Below are 20,354 nucleotides of genomic sequence, written 5' to 3'. Positions count from 1 at the left end.
TTGTATACATTTTTGTGCATATGAAACTAGAAAATCCTGAATATCATAGATTGATCAATTTCACCCCGAAGCCAAATTTTGAAATTTTCTGCTAAAAATTTTCCAAATTAACACTCAAGGATTTTTTTCAACAAAACATTTCTTAACGTTTTGTGGCCTTAGCACCAGTACTGATTTCAAAAATAGTCAGGTATAAATCTAACAAAAAATTTCAGAAATACCTCAAATGTACTGAAATGTAAAGTACCTGGAAATGGGCCAAGGCTTGGTTGAATAGGATAACAGTATGTTTTGAAGTTTCAAACGAATGCCGCATCGTGAATATCAACCTAATTAAATCAACGAGAAGAGTAAAGAAACATTCCTCTTACGATCCGAAACGATCTTATAGCTAAAAACCCCATTGTTTTCGTTGCTTCCTTCAATGATAGTCGATAAAACTTATCTCATTCCAACGGTTTAAGTTGAATACTTACAATTCTCACCATTATAGCCAAGAAAACTGTCCTCGCTATTTGTTTCGCGGCAATCAAGGGATGAGACCGTTTCGAAGACTGACAAAATAAATAAAACGAAAGAAACAATCTGTTTTCAAGTTAATTTTCAATATTTATTTATTCATCATTTCATCATTCGTTTGTTTTTACAAGGTAGAGTATTCACTATCCCTATCGAGAGTAACCTCTTGACCAGAAACAATTGCTGTGGTATTCTCATATCTATTTACGTTCAGACACCCTTTTCGCTGCATACACCGCGCCTTTTTTTCCACATAACACTACTGTAATCGAAGAGTTCCACATCCAGAGAGGAAATATATGTTTTCTATTTGCTTCTTTTTTTTTTACTGGTATCCCGCAGACTCTGTGCAACGGTTCACAACAAGATGGCGGTAAGCATTTTTTTTTCTGTTTCCATATTCCTACACTTTGGCTACGGCTCACCAGACCCCCGCATCCCATCGGCGGGATGCTTGGAAGTTGGAAAATCACTTTGGCTTTATTTAATAACAGCTAGTTGCTAATCATTGGTAACTACAAGTACTTACGAGTAAAAGTATCGGGGACACTTTTGGACCGGAACTTTCTTTGCATCCGTCGGTCGCGCGGGTTAAGGTTCGTATCATTGTCAGTTTGAAGTATACATTTCATCATCATGTTTTAAACATTTGACGGATTCTCCGTACGAAGCTTATTGAACTATTCTAAGCATCATGTTATTTTTTTTCTTCTCCCTATGTTGTGGTTTGTTTTCTTTGCTAGAAGGGATAACATCTATTCTGCCTTTTAGGTGACATCAACCGTGGGTTTCAAATGCTATTCTGGGGTAAACGGAATTTATTTACAATAAACGAGTTTCTTAAATGAATCAAACAATGACCTAAACAAAACAATCAACACAGTGTGAGATGTGGTTCTGTGTGTGAAACGTATTATTGCACCTTTAGCCCTACGGTTGAAGCTTTCCTCAGTATGGCCTCCAGACGGAGTTCCCGTTCTCGGTCTGTACCTGGCCCTGGGGTGGAACTCCCCGTGTGCCAGCTAGCGCCCGGGCTCCGGGTTCGTCCAGCGCACCCCGAGCCATTGCGCCACAGTTACCGATCAGCGAGAGATCCGTGTGGGGATTGTTGCTCATCAGGTTCGGATGCTGGCGGCCACCGTTCGTCGTGGTGGACGTTAGGTGATCCATCACGCTCTGCAATTCCCCTGCGTGCATGGAAGAGTTCTGAGCCGTCGCGTGACTGTTCTGCAGGTGGTGATTGTGGAATCCATGGGTTTGGTTGGCCGCCGTGTACAGCTGGGAGTAGAGTAGACTCGCCGGCAGGACCGGGTAGAGTGATCCGTTGCAGCTACCTCCGCCCGATCCGTAGTTGGATTGACTTTGGTTCACCACCAGGCTGGAAAAGTTCTGGTTCGCACTGCCACCCAGATTCGGAGTGTTCGACGAGAGGAGGTCCTCCTGGACGGGTGACTCCGCCTGGGAGGAATCACTCAAGCTTCTCGGGCCACTTTGGCTCGTGTGGAGGCTGTAGTCGTTGGTGGTGGCGTTGCTTTGGTAGCGAGGAACCAACAATCCGTTCGATCCATTGGTCGTACTGATTGGGTTTGCTTGCGAGGACACTCCATTTCCGTTGGATCCGGGGGTATTACTGCTCGCGTTGGCACTCATCAGGCTGGGATGGGTCATCTGGGCCGTCTGTTGGGAACCCACCAGGCTGCTCAAATGTTGATCCAGATCGGCTGCCGTGGAGTCTGGGAGCACTGTTGGGGAAAATTGGAACATTTTATCGGTCTGCAATAGCGGCGCTGGCTTAGGCTCTAAACTTACTCGGAACGCAATCTCTTCCGGTTCCGGCAAAATCCTGGCCGGCATTCTGTTCCCCACTGGAGCAGCTGAAACCCAGCGCGGGATTGTTGAATTGGGCTGCCGTTGGAGTCGCGCAGGAAGTCAGATACGGTGAGTACGGACCGGTTGAGCTGTAGCTCCAGTGCGAGTTTGCTGTCCCCAAACCGAACTGGGTCATGTCTGGAACGATACGATGAAATAAAACACAAAAAAAAACATTACTTCTCCAGCGCATCGAATCACTCGGATCGCACCCACTCTCACTCAATTATTCCGTGAAACAGCGAAATTAAAACCACACCACAATTGCGTGCACCCACCGACCTGTTCATGCAATTAAGTCAGAATAGCATCGTGTGTCATGCGATTTACATTGACTGGAATCCCAGCCCTCGGAACCGTCCGACTGCTTTTCAACTGTAAATCTCTCGTCTGAACTAGACAAGCCCCGGTGCTTAGAGAATGCAAAAAAGCAAACCTTCCGACGAAATTGTAACGTGAAAAAAACTGAAGCATCCAGCAACGGGACGACAGATCCCATTCCCCTAACATTCCGCGCATTCATTCAATTCGTGTAGTTGATCCCCAGTTGATGGCGGATTGTCACAAGTGGTACGTTTTTTTTAACCATACCGCCGGAGCTGATCCACTCTCCGCCAGGGCCTAGACTCTAAACATCCGCAGCAAATTATTTGTGTACCATCGGTTGGAAGACAAAAAAAAAACCAAACGCACATCGATCGTAGACTGTGGGTTCTATCCCGGCGAACGAGCTTCGAAAACCAGGAAAATAACAATATTGGAAACCATAATTTAGGCCGGGTCGCGGCGGCCGTGGCGATTGGGCACAGATGAATTCGGACTTTTGTCCACCTTCTCGCTCGCTCGCAAAGGTCGCAAAAGAAGAATTGATTTATCGTGACTAGCCGCTATTGACATGCTCTTCCGGCGGTACGGCGCGCGGCAAACCAATAACGGCGGTTAGCCAGCAGTACTTGGGGCATGATGGTCAACCTCGTTCGGGTGGTGTTTGGTGGGCTGAACATACGCCTGCACAATGTTCAACGAATTGGTTCGGAGTGGTTGGGGTGTGTTTTTTTTGCCCAGTCCCATGATATTGCTGCAGTACCTCTTGATTGAGCTGAGTGTTGAAAATCGACGAATCTGAGTGACGATTTACTGTTAGGCTTATTGGTGGAAACAGTAGGGGGAAAGATATAACAGCCGTCCTCTTAATGGTAGAAGTATACATTACAGAATTTATTAAACATGGATTTATAGAGGAGATAGATAATAATCATATACCTTTATTAATCCTAGCAACAAGTTATAGAGCCTCATTAGGTTAATATTGACTGTATCTCATAAGTTTAAATACTGCACAAACTTCGTAATATCGAAAGCCGGGTTTCCACTGAGGCAACTCCAAGGCGATGACATGCGCTCCACACAATCTTTTACCGGTACAACATGATGTGAAGGGGGTCTCCGTAGCCACATTGGTTGCGCGTTCGCTTAGTAAGCGATCGATCGTGAGTTCAAAACTCAGGGCCCTCATTGACCATCTTTGTGTTGTTACAGAATAACTACGTCCATGCAACAATCATCGGCGATGGAGATCGATCCACGGTCGAAATAGGATCGATTCGTCCATACAACTGCTCTGCTCTGCAAGAAACATCGGGCTGCTGTTCTATAAATAACTCAACAATGTATCAACGACTGTCTCCGCTGTCCAGTCTTAACTGGATAATGGAAGGACAGATAGAAAACTCTTACGCCTAAATAGCTACTGTGTAAATATGTACCATTTCCAATGGTATAGAAGGGAATACTCTAACGCCGAAAAATGGCAACTGTGTAATGTGCTAATTATAGATATGATAAATATGTGACATGTACACGATTAAAATTCGGCTCTGTTACAGCTAAAATGTTAATGAGCCTAAACAAAACAAAAGGGATAAAAAAAAACATGATGTGACAATCTCTCATGAGATTGGTTTAAGCTCCCCCCTTGTACAAATATCACGCTTTCGCTAAGGTACAAATAGTACATCTTCTGTAGGACGAATCGTAGACAGAGAGAAATGGCTTAAAGTTCCTTATAAATGAAAAAGGAACGGACAGATCGTCATTTGAGTGATCTCCTAACTGGCAATTTCAATGCTGGATGCGCATGAACCTTGTTGTTTACAATCTCTGTAATAGAAAAATAATTCAATCGTCTTCTAAACCTCTGTTCCCGTGCGGATCGGTCGCATGCAAAAAGAATCAGCAAATGCATATCTCATTTAAGGTGAAGGTGGAAGCTAGCCACAAATGGCTGCCACAATGGCGCTCATTTCTTTCATCTCGCTCCCTCACCTCTCGCCCGAAAATCAATAATTTTGCGAAACAGTGTGAAGAAAATGATCGTTTTCGCACACTTCCCATCAAGTAATATCAACCAAACTCTAATCGATTACTCACAAGATATTAAATTTTCATCTGCTTTCGCACCGTATAGTGAAGAACGTCGGAAAACTCGAGCAAGTGCTCTGAAAGTTAAATTTTCGTTTTTCAATCTTCTGCAATGGTTTTGTTTGTATTGGTGGAAGCATCGTTATTTTTTCGACACTGATGCCAAACAACATCATCGAAACAGCTATAAAAACCACTCAATAAAATGTTATTCCGGAGTCATAGCGTCCCATGTCATGAAAATCAATAAAATAAAATTGTGTTGATATCAATACAATTATTATTTTTACGTTTAATGGGTCTATAATGTAAGTTTTAGCAACTTTAACATTGGGTAAGAAAATTGTATTGCAGAGCTCGGAACACTGCCACGGCTGCCTATGCTTTCAAAAACAATAAACGGAAAAGTATTAAATTAAATCTAAATGCCTCGGCCAACGAAGAGAAGGGTTAAGGCTTTCCAACGTGAATATGTGAAAACAATACGATCAACGAAGGAAAATATTAAGGAATTGTCAACATCGAGTTACTATGCGGAAGAACTTGTTAATACCAAAAGTGCCCCAATTCGCATGTGTTATAAATTTGCTCATGTTACGCTCGCGTATAATCAGAATCATATGCAAATGCACCTTCTATATATATTTATATTTGCAATTGTTCATCGGAACATATCGTTCATACATTTTACTTTAGTATTGAATTGTTATTTGTTTTTTTTTTCAAATGTATTCAAAGACTCGTGTCAATGAAGCGCCACACAGTCTGATAAGTGAATTGATCTATTTACGTGTGCTTTGCTCTTCTCTCACAAACACTATTACCCCATTTTTACACGAGGGTTTACCTATACTACTACAATGGCTAGCTTCCACCTTCACCTTAACTACTTTTCATTATTCCCATACATATAGTCATTGTTCGTCTGTCACTCGTGCAAGCCAGGCGTGTTTAAACTTGTTCGTTTTTAACCTCGTTTCGTTTCGTTCGTTATATAAATTGTGCAAATTGCACTGTTTTTTCTCCCGCGAGTTCTGTTCGGTCTCATAATATTTCTCCGGCGCTAGGCCACCTACTTAAGGTGGCCAGCTTTAAAACTGAGCTGAAAAGGCTAGCAGTAAAGCCACCATCATTGACATCTGTTGCGATGACGCGCAATAAAAAAAAACGAGTGCATCTGCTGCAGAGAATAGTGCATTAAATAAACGGGCCTCCGGTTCGAAAAGACCGCGAAGTGACGAGGTCGATACACAAGATCACAACACTAGACTTCTAGCGAGTAATAATTTTGCTGAACTATCAGTGCAAGCTGTCACAGAGCCGTCGATTCCGAAAAAAGTGAAAATTCCACCGTTTTTTACCACCACGAAGGAAATAGCTACGCTCAGGAATGAGCTTGCTGCGAAGCAGATTCATCTTTCCTCAAGCTCTGCAGCATAGGCACGAAAATTATCTGCTCCAATAAATTGGACTTCGATACAACGACAAAGTATCTCCAGACGCAAAAGCATGAGTATTTCACCTATTATGCTCCAGGGAACAAGCCATTTAAGGTGATAATCCGCGGTCATTCGGAATTTACTTCGGATGAAATCATCAACGAGCTGAAACGAGTCAAAATCAAACCGATAAAGGTATTTCGAATTAAACGTGCTGAAGGCAAAAACTATAGGGATTTTCTCTACTTGGCACACCTGGAAAAAGGCTCTGTTACCATGACGGACCTCCGCAAAATTAAAGCGCTCTTCAACATCATTGTTGAATGGGAGCACTATCGCCCGAAGTTCACATTGAAGTGACTCAATGTGAAAACTGTTTATCCTTCGGTCATGGCTCTAGGAACTGTCACATGAAATCGCGTTGTGGAAAATGTGCTGGTTCTCACGAAACATCGAAATGCGATCGAATGGAGATAAACTCCGAGTCACAATGCGCCAATTGTGGTGCCAACCATGAGGGCTATAACCGTGCCTGTCCCATGAGAGCAGAATTTATTAGTATTCGTAAACATGCGTCCACCAGAAATCAGAATGGGCGTTTGAGACGACAGCATCCCCCGATGACAATCGAGAATTACCCCCATCTCCGTACCAACGTACCAAATCTGACACCACTCCCACTGAATCATCGACAGGAAAACAATCAACGAACCACCTCTGTTCAGCTACGGCTCACAGCAGCTGTTCAGCCAGTGCCTGCAGATCAAACTTCATCTTGGAGTTCCCCCGGTACTAGCGCCCCCTCTGCACTACCGTCTAATGATGACTCTCTTTTTACCCCGGATCAAATGATGGTGTTCGTCCGGGACATGTACAGAGAGCTGCGCCTGTGCCGTTCTAAGGAAGATCAAATTGATGCCGCCTCTAGAGTGCTGCTAAACTTTATGAATAAATATGGACCCTGAAGACACCATCAAGATCCTAAATTGTAATGCTTGTTCTGTAAAGAACAAAAATTTCGAACTAGTTGATTTCCTAAATGAAAAGAGTATTGACATCGCCATCATAACAGAGACTATCATCGACATTTTTATGACCAACATGACGAACATCTCTGATCCCGTCGTCTATCAGGAGCTCAGCTCAGACCACTATCCAGTGGTGGCTGAAGTGGGTTCCTCTGTTAATAGAATGCAGATTTACCGACGCAACTACCACCGTGTCGACTGGGCGAGGTTTCAACAGTGTGTCGACTCTTTTGTAAATTATGATTCCTTGCCTGAGTCAATTGATGACATCGACCAGTGCCTGCAACAGATTGATGATGCGATATCCCGGTCTAGAGATCAACATGTTCCCACACCCCAACTGGTGAGTAAATCTCTGAACCTAGACAGTACAACCAAAGAGCTTATTAGATTCCGTAACACCATTAGAAGACAGTACCAGCGTTCTGGACTCATTTGAAGACACATTGTAATCGTCTCAAAAAAATAATTCATGCTAGAATGATGGATCTCAGGAATCGGCAATTTGCAAATCATCTTCGCTCTCTTCCAGATTGCGCAAAGCCTTTTTGGAAACTAGCGAAGATTCTAAAAAATAAGCCAAGACCTATCCCTCCGCTTTCCTCCGCTAACCAGAATTCGAATTCTTCTATGCTCATTACACCTGTTGAGAAGGCCAATGAATTTGGTCAGCACTTTGTAAATTCTCACAACCTAGGTCGCGCCATGATTAGCCCGCATGAGCCTGCTGTAGCAGAGGTGGTGACAAGAATTGCTGAACAACGAATAGTTTTACCTGAGGATTCAAAAATATCAGCTGATGAGGTGATTGCGGCTCTGAAATTCACCAAAAACATGAAGGCTGCTGGCATTGATGGAGTAGTCAATCTGGAGTTGAAAAACCTGAGTGTTGACTTCTTCAATCATCTGAAAGCAGTCTTCAATAAGTGCTTGGAACTTGGCTACTTTCCTTCTAAATGGAAGTCAGCTAAAGTTATTCCAATTCACAAGCATGGTAAAGACCCCACCAATGCCAAAAGCTATCGTCCAATCAGTCTCTTTTCCTCTATCTCGAAATTATTCGAAAAGATGATTGTATCCCGCTTACTGGAGTTCTCAGACCAGAACAACATCATCCTCCAGGAGCAGTTTGGGTTCAGGAAGGGTCACTCCTCTGTTCACCAGCTCGCACGGGTTACTAATATCATCAGGCGGAACAAGTATGTTTCGAAAACATCGGCGATGGCACTGTTGGACGTCGAGAAGGCGTTCGACAATGTCTGGCATGATGGCCTTGTGTTTAAGCTGCATATATACAATTTCCCGATCTTCCTTGTGAAGATCGTCAGCAGTTATTTAGCGCGCAGATCGTTCCAGGTCTTCTTGAGGAATTCCCATTCTGATACCTTCAGAGTTGATGCCGGTGTTCCTCAGGGTAGTGTTCTAGGACCTATCCTGTTCAACATATTTACATCAGATGTTCCTCCCCTTCCGGGTGGCGGCATTCTGTCATTATTCGCTGATGACACTGCCATCATCTCTAAGGGTCGAGTGATCCGTGCTCTGGCGAGAAGACTTCAGGAGGGCCTGGATGTTTTGTCCGACTATTTTGATAGCTGGAAAATTCGTATCAATGCGACTAAGACTCAAGCCATCCTGTTTCCGCATTCAAATTCACTTATACTTGTTCTGCCTAGCAATGTTTTTGTTCACTTGAACAACAATCCCATTGAATGGTCAAGGGAAGTAGTTTACCTTGGTCTCACCCTCGATAGTAAACTACTGTTCCGTTCCCACGTGGACAAAACATTGAACAAATGCAATATTCTTATGAAAGCATTGTATCCCCTTATCAACAGGAAATCTGCATTGTCGTTAAAAATAAATGTGCTATTCACAAGCAAATATTTCTTCCTCTATTGGAGTACGCTTTGCCAGTCTGGGAGTCGTGCGCAAATACACATCGTGCAAAATTGCAAATAGCTCAAAATAAATTGCTCAGAATGGTTCTAGACAGTCCTCCAAGGACGAGAAACTCTGAGATCCATCGACTGGCTGGTCTTCAATTGTTGGAAGAGAGGAAAGTACTAATTCTGGCTAGGTTCAGAGATTCTTGTCGAAGATCGGATCATCGCATCATTAATGATCTCACTTAGTTTTAAGTTAGTTTTAGTTAGGTAGGATATTAACATTCAAATTCACTTTAATCATCTCCTGTTGAGGAGAAAATTTTCCAAATGTTGGTATACTTCCAATTGAATAACAGGGACTATTAGTTACTCAAATATAAAATTTTCTAATCATAGCTGACAGGCCTTTCAGACTAAACACTTGAAATGTAAATTATATGCGAACATAAATCAATGTAAATAAATAAACTTTTTACTACTACTACCATACATATAGTGCAGGTAATGCGCAAGCGCAATGAATGTTTGCACTGTGCGGCGCGAATGATTGACAAAGCAGCAGAGTGACAAAAGGCCAATCTGTAAGTTTGTCTAATTAACTCTCAGCCTTATCAGATAATGTTGACTGCTCATCATTTAGAACGACACAAAAAACTCGCAGAAAAAAACCCAATGTTGCCCAATTAATTGTGCCTCGCCGCTACATTACTAAATCCTTTCTAAACGGTTTTATTTAGCTTGCCCTGTAACATGTTTGTAACGTGTTTGTCTGTAGCGCCCCACATCGATCCCACATTAATAGAAATTTGACCCCCTTCCTGTTGACCGATTGATCTGAAATTTGGAACACACCTTTATCTCTGCAGTCACTATAAGACTGCGTATTTCATGATCCTAAAAATCCAAGATGGCTGCCACTACAAAATGGCGGATCACATATTTTATTAGAACCAATATGGGTATGATATGAGTGAAAGGGCTTGACTAGTAGAACACAGTTATTTATGAAAAAATGCAAATCCAAGACGGCTGCCACTACAAAATGGCGGACTCCATCACAAAACCCCAACAATATGGGTATCAAACGAAAGGACTTGACTAGTAGAACACAGTTTTTTTTTATAAAAAATACAAATCCAAGATAGTTGACACTACAAAATGGCGATAAAAATATTTTTTCCTAAAACCCCATCAATCAAATGAAAGGAATTGACTAGTAGAACGCAATTATTCATTTGAAAAGCAAACTCAAAATGGCCACCTTTACAAAACGGCAACAAACATATTGTTTTTCAAAACCCCATTAATATGAGTATCGAATGAAGGGGATTGACCAGTAGAACACAGTTATTCATGAAAAAAAATGCAAATTTAAAATGACCACCACCACAAAATAGCGATACAGGTCGAACTAGATTATATACAGACTTGTGATTATGTGTGATTCGATTATATACAATTTTGGACTTGATTATATACAGTTTGAAAAAAATATTTTTTGTTTATCATTCAAATATGGTTTATTTCATAAAAAAGGTAACCTTTCAACGTAAATGTGAAATTTAAGTGGCTATTATTAGTAAGAGGCATAAAAATCGCGATTTTTGAAGATTTCGCTTGAATTTTGACCAGAAATTGTTTATATCGATATTGCAGCGAAATTAAGAAAGACAGAAGTTGGGTGTCAAAGAACAAATTGTAGAGTGATTTGAGAGCTATTATTTAATTGATAGAAACAATCAATATGAATTTTTGGGATAAAATGAATAATTACACATTACAAATTACTAACTTTTCAATTTTCACTTCCAAAATGTTATTTAATTCCACTAATTTAAATGTTCCACTACTATATCCTGTACTAAATTTTCTCATGTTTCAAATGGAAGCAACAGAATTGGCTTACGCAGCGTACTTTTTAGTGTAGAGCCAGTTTGAGACAACAGAGCCCGAAACCAAAAAAAAGTTCTATAACTCAGTCATTGTTGAAATTCAAACATATGCGTAGGGGGATTTTTTTCATCAAATTATCTATCATCTTCAGAGAGATTCTGGAAAAAAAATATTTTTTTCGTGTGAGAAAGGTGTTTTCTGTCATAAGGGGGATGAATCAAAAATAAAATTCTTTTTTTATTTTCAATAATCGAAAAATATATGCATAAAAAATTCATAAAAAACATTGTTTTTTTACTCGATTATACACAGGTTTCGATTATATACAGTGAAAAGAAATCGGAGACTGTATATAATCGAGTCCGGGCTGTATATATTTTTCTCGAGGCTCAGTTAATAAAGGTATCAAATGAAAGGGCTTGAATAGTAGATCACATAACTTGAAAATTCCAAACCCAAGATGGCCTCTATCACAAAATAGCAAATTACTTTTTTAAACGCTTTTATTCAACTTTAAATGTTTGTATGTATGTATATATGTCTCTAGGGTTGTCCAACATTAATAGAAATTTGGCCAATATGAACTGACCGATTGTTCTGAAATTCATAAAACACCTTTATCTCTGCTGTCATTTTAAAACTGCTGATGCCATGACCTTGAAAAATCCAATTTGACCGCCGCTACAAAATAGCTGATTTCATATTATCTGAAAAAATGTTGATTGGGATATGTGTATCAAACGAATGAACTTGACTTGGAGAACACACTATGTATTTTTTTGCAATCCACTCAATATCGGTATCAAATGAAATGATTTGACTCATAGAATACAGTACAATGGTTTCATTGTAGAGAAATATTATATTTTTTGTAAGATTTTAAGAGGCGTAGCACTTAAGGCTTTTGCCTCCCCGAGAAATATTATATTGAAACAGATAATGTACTAAAAACTAGAAAATAAAATGAGTAAAAAAAAATCTGATATTAAAATGATGGGTTGTGTTAGAAATACTAGGAATTATAGTATAAGGTAAATTCAACGGGTTCGAATAGAAGATCAATCAATGAACAGTTCTGCGATTGGACCCATAAACCTGCTCGTAGTACGAAAACGTGAATGTTTGAAGGTATTGATAACAAAAAACAATTTTTTGGCGGGACGAAGTTTGCCGGATCAGCTAGTACGATTTATAATTTCAAAGGCATTTTCTCTCTGCTTGCTAGTGTAAAGTATGTATATTACATATTGGGTGTGCAACCTTATTCGTTCCGTTTTGTTAGGATCCAAGTCACATTCATTTGAATAATCAAATGAATTGACACATTATTCACAGCATTAGCTACGTTAGCAACCAGGGCTCAGCAAAGACATATTTAACTGGGAATAGTCAGAGGACTATGAAGCCATCGGTCTTCGCATTCAATTGGAATTGTGTTTTTGCTTCTTCCAGCAGTTGAATCAACAGTCATTCGGACCCTCTCGCCACTATCTGTTCCAACGAAGTTCCGTCTCATTCCATCCCTCGCCGTCAAATGGACTTCACGACAAATTGAAGTCCCCCTAGACTGAATTCGTTTCTTTCTATCATGTATCATGTATGCATGTATCGATGTTTGAGTTCGCGGTTGGTTAACAATAGAGCCGTCCATTAATGGTGTAACCACTTGTTTGTATCAGAAATCAAGTATTCGTTTCAATGTATTGGGTTGGGGAAAAAGAAATGTCGTATTTTGTCAATATATGGCAACACTACCATATCTTGTGCTGTATTTATCGCATCGGATCATACTATACGGCTATTTAAATACGGCGATCTGTGCTACAAGTGTCGTTTTGACAGTATTGTGATTGTCCTTTTCAGTCTCAAGTTATAGCGCGTCAAAGGTGGAGTCCACCAAAGCAAGAAATTCGCCATATTTTACGTTTTTACTACCTGCGAGGTAAAACTGCAACGAAGGCGGCCGAAAAAAATCGTGTAGTTTATGGACCCGATACTGTAACGATTCGCACAGCACAGCGTTGGTTTGATCGATTCCGTTCTGATGTAGTGGCTGTCGAAGATACACCCCGCACTGGTAGGCCAATCGCCGTGGAAACCGATAAAATCGTTGCAATCATCCAAGTAGACCGGCATATGAGCACTCGCTCGATTGGCCAGGAACTGGATATAGACCATAAAACCGTTTGGAACCATTTGCAGAAGATTGGATTCCAAAAAAAGCTGGATGTATGGGTGCCATACGAGTTGACGCAAAAAAAATCTTTTGGACCGAATCAACGCCTGTGATGCACTGGTGAAACGGAACGAACTCGACCCAGTTTTGAAGAAGATGGTGACTGGTGATGAAAAGTGGATCACGTACGACAACCTAAAGCGAAAAAAGTCGTACGACAACCTGAAGCACGGTGAGCCGACCCAAACCATCGCCAAGCCCAGATTGACGGCCAGGAATGTTTTGCTATGTGTTTGGTGGCATTGGAAGGGAATCATCCTCTATGAGCTGCTCAACTATGGCCAGACCTTCAACTCGGTTCTCTACTGTGAGCAGCTTGACCGTTTAGAGCAGGCGATTGACCAGGAGCGACCAGAAATGATCAATAGGAATGGTGTTGTTTTCTACCAGGACAACGCTCGGCCTCACACATCTTTGATGACCCGCCAGAAGCTACGGGAGCTCGGATGGGATGTCCTATTGCACCCACCGTATAGTCCGGACCTGACTCCAAGTGATTATCATCTCTTTCGGTCCATGCAAAACGCTCTTGGTGATACTAAGTTGGCCTCTCAAGAGGCTTGCGAAAACTGGCTGTCTGAGTTATTTGCAAATAAGGAGGGGGGTTTTATAAGGGGGGGATAATGTTGCCTTCTAAATGGCAACAAGTTTGCGAACAAAACGACGCATATTTGACTTACATTGGATAATTTTAAGTATGTTAAATAAAGCGTCAAATTTCGATCAGAAATACGACATTTCTTTGTCCCCAACCCTATATATTGACGTTAAAATAAGATTATGTACGCGGGTATTCATTCGATACGTCAATTGGAATAACCATTTGCTAGAATAGTTCGTCAGTCATCCTCACTCTTAACGCTCGTCAAATCATTTCTAGTCTATTCAAGTCATGTTGACGGCGAATGCCGAAGTAGTCCTAGTCGAAACGAAGCGACTGAGCGAAGAATCGATATACATGTTTCGCCTTCGGAAATGTTGGTCCCTGCTAGCAACTACTACAACTTTCCATCTTTCTGGAACTTTACGAAACCCGACATTTTCTACGCAGTGAAAATTAAACCTGTTGTGCAAAACTGCCGTTTGATTTGTTCAAATTGATTGAACAACCAATCATCAAAGACGAAGGAGAAATTTTTTATTCAAACAAAAATATCTCCTATCGGAACGTTATAAGAATTACATGAACGTTGGTTGATAAGGATAATTGGATTTGCAATTTAGTTAGTTGGCAAAAAATTGTGTTAATCCATAAAATCTTTGGAAAACCAGAAAGAAATCGACTTTTGATTTCTTCCCGATATTTCTGTCCACTACATCTACACACCTGAGACGAGATATGACAATAAGGGGCCGATTCAAGACCACTTTTTCTGTCATACCCGGACCACTCGCAACTCGGCTCCTGATTGGTTGATGAGGAAATTAATTAACAAAGATAAATATACAAAAATGGTATTTCCAACATTTTTACATTGTTGCCAAATATGTTCAAAATTGAATAAAAGTTGCACATTTAGATTTAGTGAACATTTCTATTATTGTTTCGTTGTATATTTTCGTTTCTATTGCGTCCTGTGTCCAATTCCTGTAGATAAAGAAAAGATAAAGAAGATAAAGAAGATAAAGAAGGAGAATTTTTGTGATTCTCCTGCCACCCATCATAGCATAATAGCAGTGGCATGTATAATTTGTATAATTTTATCGATATTTCAATACTGATAGTATTTGAACGATAACAGGGTTGAATTATAGGACCTTGTTCTCCTATACACTTCACGGTGAATACGAAATGAAGTGTATTCGCGTTGATAACGATACGGTGTCGACATCTGAATACGAAATAACTTTTAACAATGCTTACTACTCTCTATCAGATTAGCCGGCCCGAAGGCAGTTTTGAATTGTTAAAATCTGACTGAAAAATTTTACTTTGCGTTATTTATTTACCTGAAGCACGTCTTCCTTACCCTAATTTAACCTATTTTCTATACACTTTCCGATATTCCCACTAAAACTTATCATTATAATAATTTTATATTCAGATATTATTTTTGTAAGAAATTTTTTTCCACATAAAAAAAATTCCATTCACATTGAACACTAATTCGATACGGAGAATTTAATTTTCATTCATAATTTCATTTCTATTTAAAAATGTTTTTATGTTCCTATTTTTATCTTTGACGCTTCGCTAACTCGTAAAACGACGTTCAATTACGTGTCGTTCATTTCATTTTATTTGTGAAGTGTATACGATCTCTTGATAAATAGAATGAACCATAAATTTAATTCATGTACTTCAACATATACTCCTGCTATCAAATCTACTTTTCTTAATTTTCTTTGTTCTCTCCACATTTATTTTTTTTTACCAAAGTACAAAAATTACAGGAAAATTCTAATTGTTTAAAATAGGTGACATTCGGTTGAATGATTAATACAAAAAAGGGTACTGCTCAGAAAATAGATTATATAAAAAACACATATTTCTCTCGTGGGAAAATAATCTCCCGAAATTTTATAACATTTGGCAACCTTCACATCTTGCACTTGGTCGGCGAAAATGCAGAAAGAAGAGTAAGAAGCCAGTTGTCACGTCTTGTCTTAGCTACACACACCAAGATGAAAATTTGTTCGTAGAGAGAGTCTAACCTCTAGAATGATGTACATTCCATCTTTATTCATTCATTCTATGTACAACAAAATTGTATTTGATTTGTAATGAAAAAATCGGCAATCACTTTTCGGGCAACCCAATATAGTAGATTTGGTATGAATACATCTTTCTACATCCCTCTATCGTATGAACCAACAAAAAAAATCTATTTTTAGGTTTACTATTAAAAAAACGAACTCAATTTCTTTTTCTTTCAAGACATTTAGCCTAGGGGGTCTTCGTAGCCAATTGGTTACGCGTTCGCATACCAAGCGATCGATCGTGAGTTCAAACTCAGGGCCCTCAATTGACCATCTTTGTGTTGTTATAGAATAACTACGTCCACGCAACCATCATCAGCGATGGAAATCGATCCACGGTGGAACAAAGATCGATTCATCCATACAACTGCTCTGCTCTGCAAGAAACATCGGGCTGCTGTTCTATAAATAACTCAACAATGATCATCAATATCAACTGTCTCCGCTGTCCGCTGTGCTGAACAATGGAAGAACAGAAAGAATACCCTTACGCCTAAATGGCTACTACTGTGTAATTTACCATAATGTAATGGAACAGAAAACATAACGCCTAAATGGCTACTACTAATTACTGTGTAATTCACAATTTATAGAAACATAAACATATGTACATGTACACGATTAAACCCGGCTCTGTTACAGCTAAATACTAATGAGCCTAATAAATAAATGGGATAAAAAAAAAAGACATTTAGCCTAAAAATATTGTCCGAGGTTCATATCATCTTGGTTTCTGGTTCCAGATAACCAGGAGGGCTGAAATCGTTTTCGTCAGAAGGCTGTTTTTTGGGTCCCTTACTTCATCAGCTTGTAATTTTTTTGTATTTAATTTTTTTCACGTCCGACTATTTTTGTATGTTTAAAAAATTGATAGACAAAAAATAAAATAATGGATGCTTAAAATATTTTTTAATCTATTTGTTAACAGATCGAAGAGACGTCCGAAATTCGTATCTCTCATTAGAATACCCCTATAATCTTAGCCTTTAACCAACATTTTCTAATAAACCTTTTCCCAAAGAACCTGAGCTGATTGTCCTATTTACATTTTCAAAATTTAACAATATTGATGATTGGATTCACAACACTTCAAGAACATTGATCAATTGGTGTTTTTTTTAAAAAAAAAAGACCAATTTTTTTTGAAACATTCGTTTTTAATTGAGGACGTGAAAATAGTTGAGGAGCTCAAAAGGAAAGGAGTGACATTAACATGTTCGATTTTCTCTTCATCGACTCTCTCTTTTGGTCATAACTTAGCTGCAAACACATTCCTAGCTGTATTTGACAATTTGGAAGATAGGTCAGAACCTCATCTATCGGTTTCTATAGTAAGCTAAAATTGTAACGTTTTTGCAGCTGAAGTTTATGAAGAGAGGATCGATCAGGTCACTCCTTTCCTTCTGAGCTCCTCACATTAAAAATTATTATTGCGTCCGTCACAGTAGCTACACCCAAAATTAATTTTTAGCACATTGTTATCCCGGTTTATTACATTAAATGAGCCTAAACATAACAGAAAATGCGCTACTCTCCCATTCCGATATATCCTTTGTATAATCCACTCGACAAAAAAATTAGAGAAACAAAGTGCGAAGTCGGATATTTTAAGCGATTTTTGACATGCAGTAACTTCGTGAAAAATTAACGCATATCGATGAGATATACATCATTTGGAAGCCAAAACTTTCAAGTATTAGAATATTTTACATACATATTTCTATCTTGGTGTGTGTAGGTGTAGAGGACTACAATGCCGGGAAAGCATTGTTTTTCTGTTTTTCCAAAGATTTTGTGGACTAACACTTTTTTTTTTGCTAACCAACTAAACAGCAAATCCAATTAACATTATCAATCAGCTTCCATTTGGTGACATGAAATAAAATGAATATAAAGATTAAATCAAATGTGAATTGAACACTGACAGAATCGACAGTACCTAATTAAGTCGTTCTCGAAGGACGATCATCCAAAACGATGACAGTGCGATTAACAACCACCTAAAATGTTTACCCAAATTTACAGCGCACAGTGTGTGTGTAACAGTGCAGTGAAACATAACTAGTTCCATGTACTCTCGATATTTATGACACTTTCATGTGGTTTTTTGTTGTGATTTCAACATGTTCACTCGTTGGTCGCTTTGTTCATAACCCAACCCTCAGCTCATTCCATTACGGTGGTCTCCAACGCGAAAAAAAACGCAACTCTCCACTCATTGAACCCAATGTTCATTTTGTCCTTCCCCTCCCCCATGCTCCGGCCTCCCCCTCGCAAGAGCATGAACTAGCGAACCACAAAACGCGCCTCCATTTATGCGGCGCTAACCAGATCGCTGAGCTTTGGTCAGGGAGGCCGCTTTGTCGTGCGCCATCTATCGAACTAACCGCCGGGCTTCCGACGGGGTGGGGAGGGATGGACTCTTTCGTGTACACTTGCATTGCACCAGCACTCCTCTGCTCGATGGCCACGGCTTGTCGGTCACGATAAACGATTCCAAAACAGTATCCGTATTTGACCGCCAGTCCACCTCTGTCAGGCAACCGATGGGACCATCCGGCCTGCCCCTCCGTGGCAGCGGCAACAATATCAGCATCAAAACATTATTTCGCAAAAACAACCACCCCTTGTTTGCAGTAAATTTTTAATTTAGCACCACTTGTGTTCGCTCGCGTGGGTTGATATCATTGGTTGCACAAGTGCGCCACACTGTCCGCGTCCGCGGGGGATGCTCTACTGGGGAGGTGGTGCACGGGTAACCGGGTTTTTGGAACTGGTTTCAGGTCGGCGATCATTTCGATCCCGGAACTGGCCAAATTAGCATGTGTTTTTGAATACGGAGACACTCTTTCGAACATTTCCTGGGAACACAATATCAGTTTCTCTGGGGATACTTTTCATACAAGTTTTCCTACTTCAAACATATTTTCTTTTAGAAAATTGAGAGCTTGTTCACATCAACGGAAAATATTTGAAGATCGCCATCTTCATCTCTGAGTATAAATCTAAAATATTCGTTTGAAAACCTAGCAACCATAATTTAGAATCGGCGTTAGGAATGCGGAAACGGGAATTTCAATATGGAATTGGAATCAGAATATGCAGTCGGTATCTGAATTTTGGAATCTAAAATTTTGTTCCCAACTTACATAATAAACGCTATTCAGACTACAATTCCGAATGTGAATCTGATGTATGTATTCTAAATCTGGACCAACCTTACGATGTATTCTATTTGAGATTGATAATTTGAAATCAGAATCTATTGATGCAATATGATCTAGCATACTGAACGAGGTTCAAGATCCCTCTTAAATTTTCTTGAATTCTGGCTTTATTGTAGTCTACGACATATTGCCTGGGTAGATTTTAGACAATAGATCGTACACACAACAATAAACCCATAATTCAAGAAAATTTATTTGTTAGATATTTCTAAAATCTATATTCTAAAATTATTGATATAGCATTGAAAATTGCGAGTTTCATTAATTTATTTTTTCATTCATGTTAATATGTGAAATAATGTAAAAAACGACCACGAAAGAATGAAATGATATAGAGAATAACTTTTTTGGAATTACAAAAAAATATAGGAGGTTGTGTCCAAGATATGACCGCATTGTTGACGTAGAACTACGCTGTTATTTTATATAAGTCGCTTGTTTATAACTTCGGACGCTATTCTGGTAGCCCTTTTTCAATTGACATAGACTTGGCTGCAGTCGATTATATACTTGTTGCACCAGCACCATTATTCTACATTTCATAATTAAATCAATATATCTTTGGCACCACATGGAAAAAACAACAATGACAATACTTGCAAGTATAAAATATCATGCTACATGTTATTTAATATTGCCTCAGTGGAATCGCGCCTTTAAGCATCGTTCGTACAACGTAAACCAAGCGCCGAACAAACGTTCGCCATAGCATGCATACAGAGACATACATTGGTGGCTTGGAGCTACACCCAAACTAGCGTTGTCAGAAAGCATTTCATTTTCGACAGAAAACATGTCATTTCATGCCTTGAAGCGTCAAATAGGCAAATAATGTCATATGTCCCCCAGCGCTCCAAAATGTTTGTATTTATGGAAGCAGACATCTCTTTCTTTTTTCCTTTTCCTTTTTTTGAGAGTGCACCCAAAAAAAAAAGTCCAAAACGACGCCAACGGGAATCGAACCAAGGCCGGCTGGAATGCAAGACTGTTTTACACGACCGCGCTATCCACATAGCTAATGATGATGTTGGGGTGGAGTGTGATAACATTACATTTCATTACAAATTGAAGTTGGAAAGTGTTTTCTAATTTTACTCCTACCAAACACTTTCCAGTATAAAGGAGATTTATAT

The 20,354-nt window shown here is 39.6% G+C and overlaps 1 protein-coding gene across 6 annotated transcripts in view; it reads right to left on the bottom strand.

Annotated features, from left to right (window-relative positions):
• Positions 1–625: 625 nt before the first annotated feature.
• The window catches only part of LOC129777427 (runt-related transcription factor 2), a 238,937-nt gene continuing 219,208 nt past the window's right edge, over positions 626–20,354 (bottom strand). For all 6 annotated transcript variants that reach the window (XM_055783719.1, XM_055783695.1, XM_055783687.1 and 3 more), the window contains exons 5-6: positions 2,329–2,526; positions 626–2,261 (exon numbers count right to left, since the gene is read on the bottom strand). In XM_055783719.1, coding sequence (XP_055639694.1) covers positions 1,468–2,261; positions 2,329–2,526 — 992 coding nt within the window. In that variant the 3' untranslated portion in view covers positions 626–1,467. The remainder of the gene's footprint in view (positions 2,262–2,328; positions 2,527–20,354) is intronic.

The sequence above is a fragment of the Toxorhynchites rutilus genome, chromosome 1 (assembly GCF_029784135.1).
Source record: "Toxorhynchites rutilus septentrionalis strain SRP chromosome 1, ASM2978413v1, whole genome shotgun sequence".
NCBI lineage: Eukaryota > Metazoa > Arthropoda > Insecta > Diptera > Culicidae > Toxorhynchites > Toxorhynchites rutilus.
Note: the sequence above shows the minus strand (reverse complement) of the source record. Positions and strands in the feature narration are given on the sequence as shown.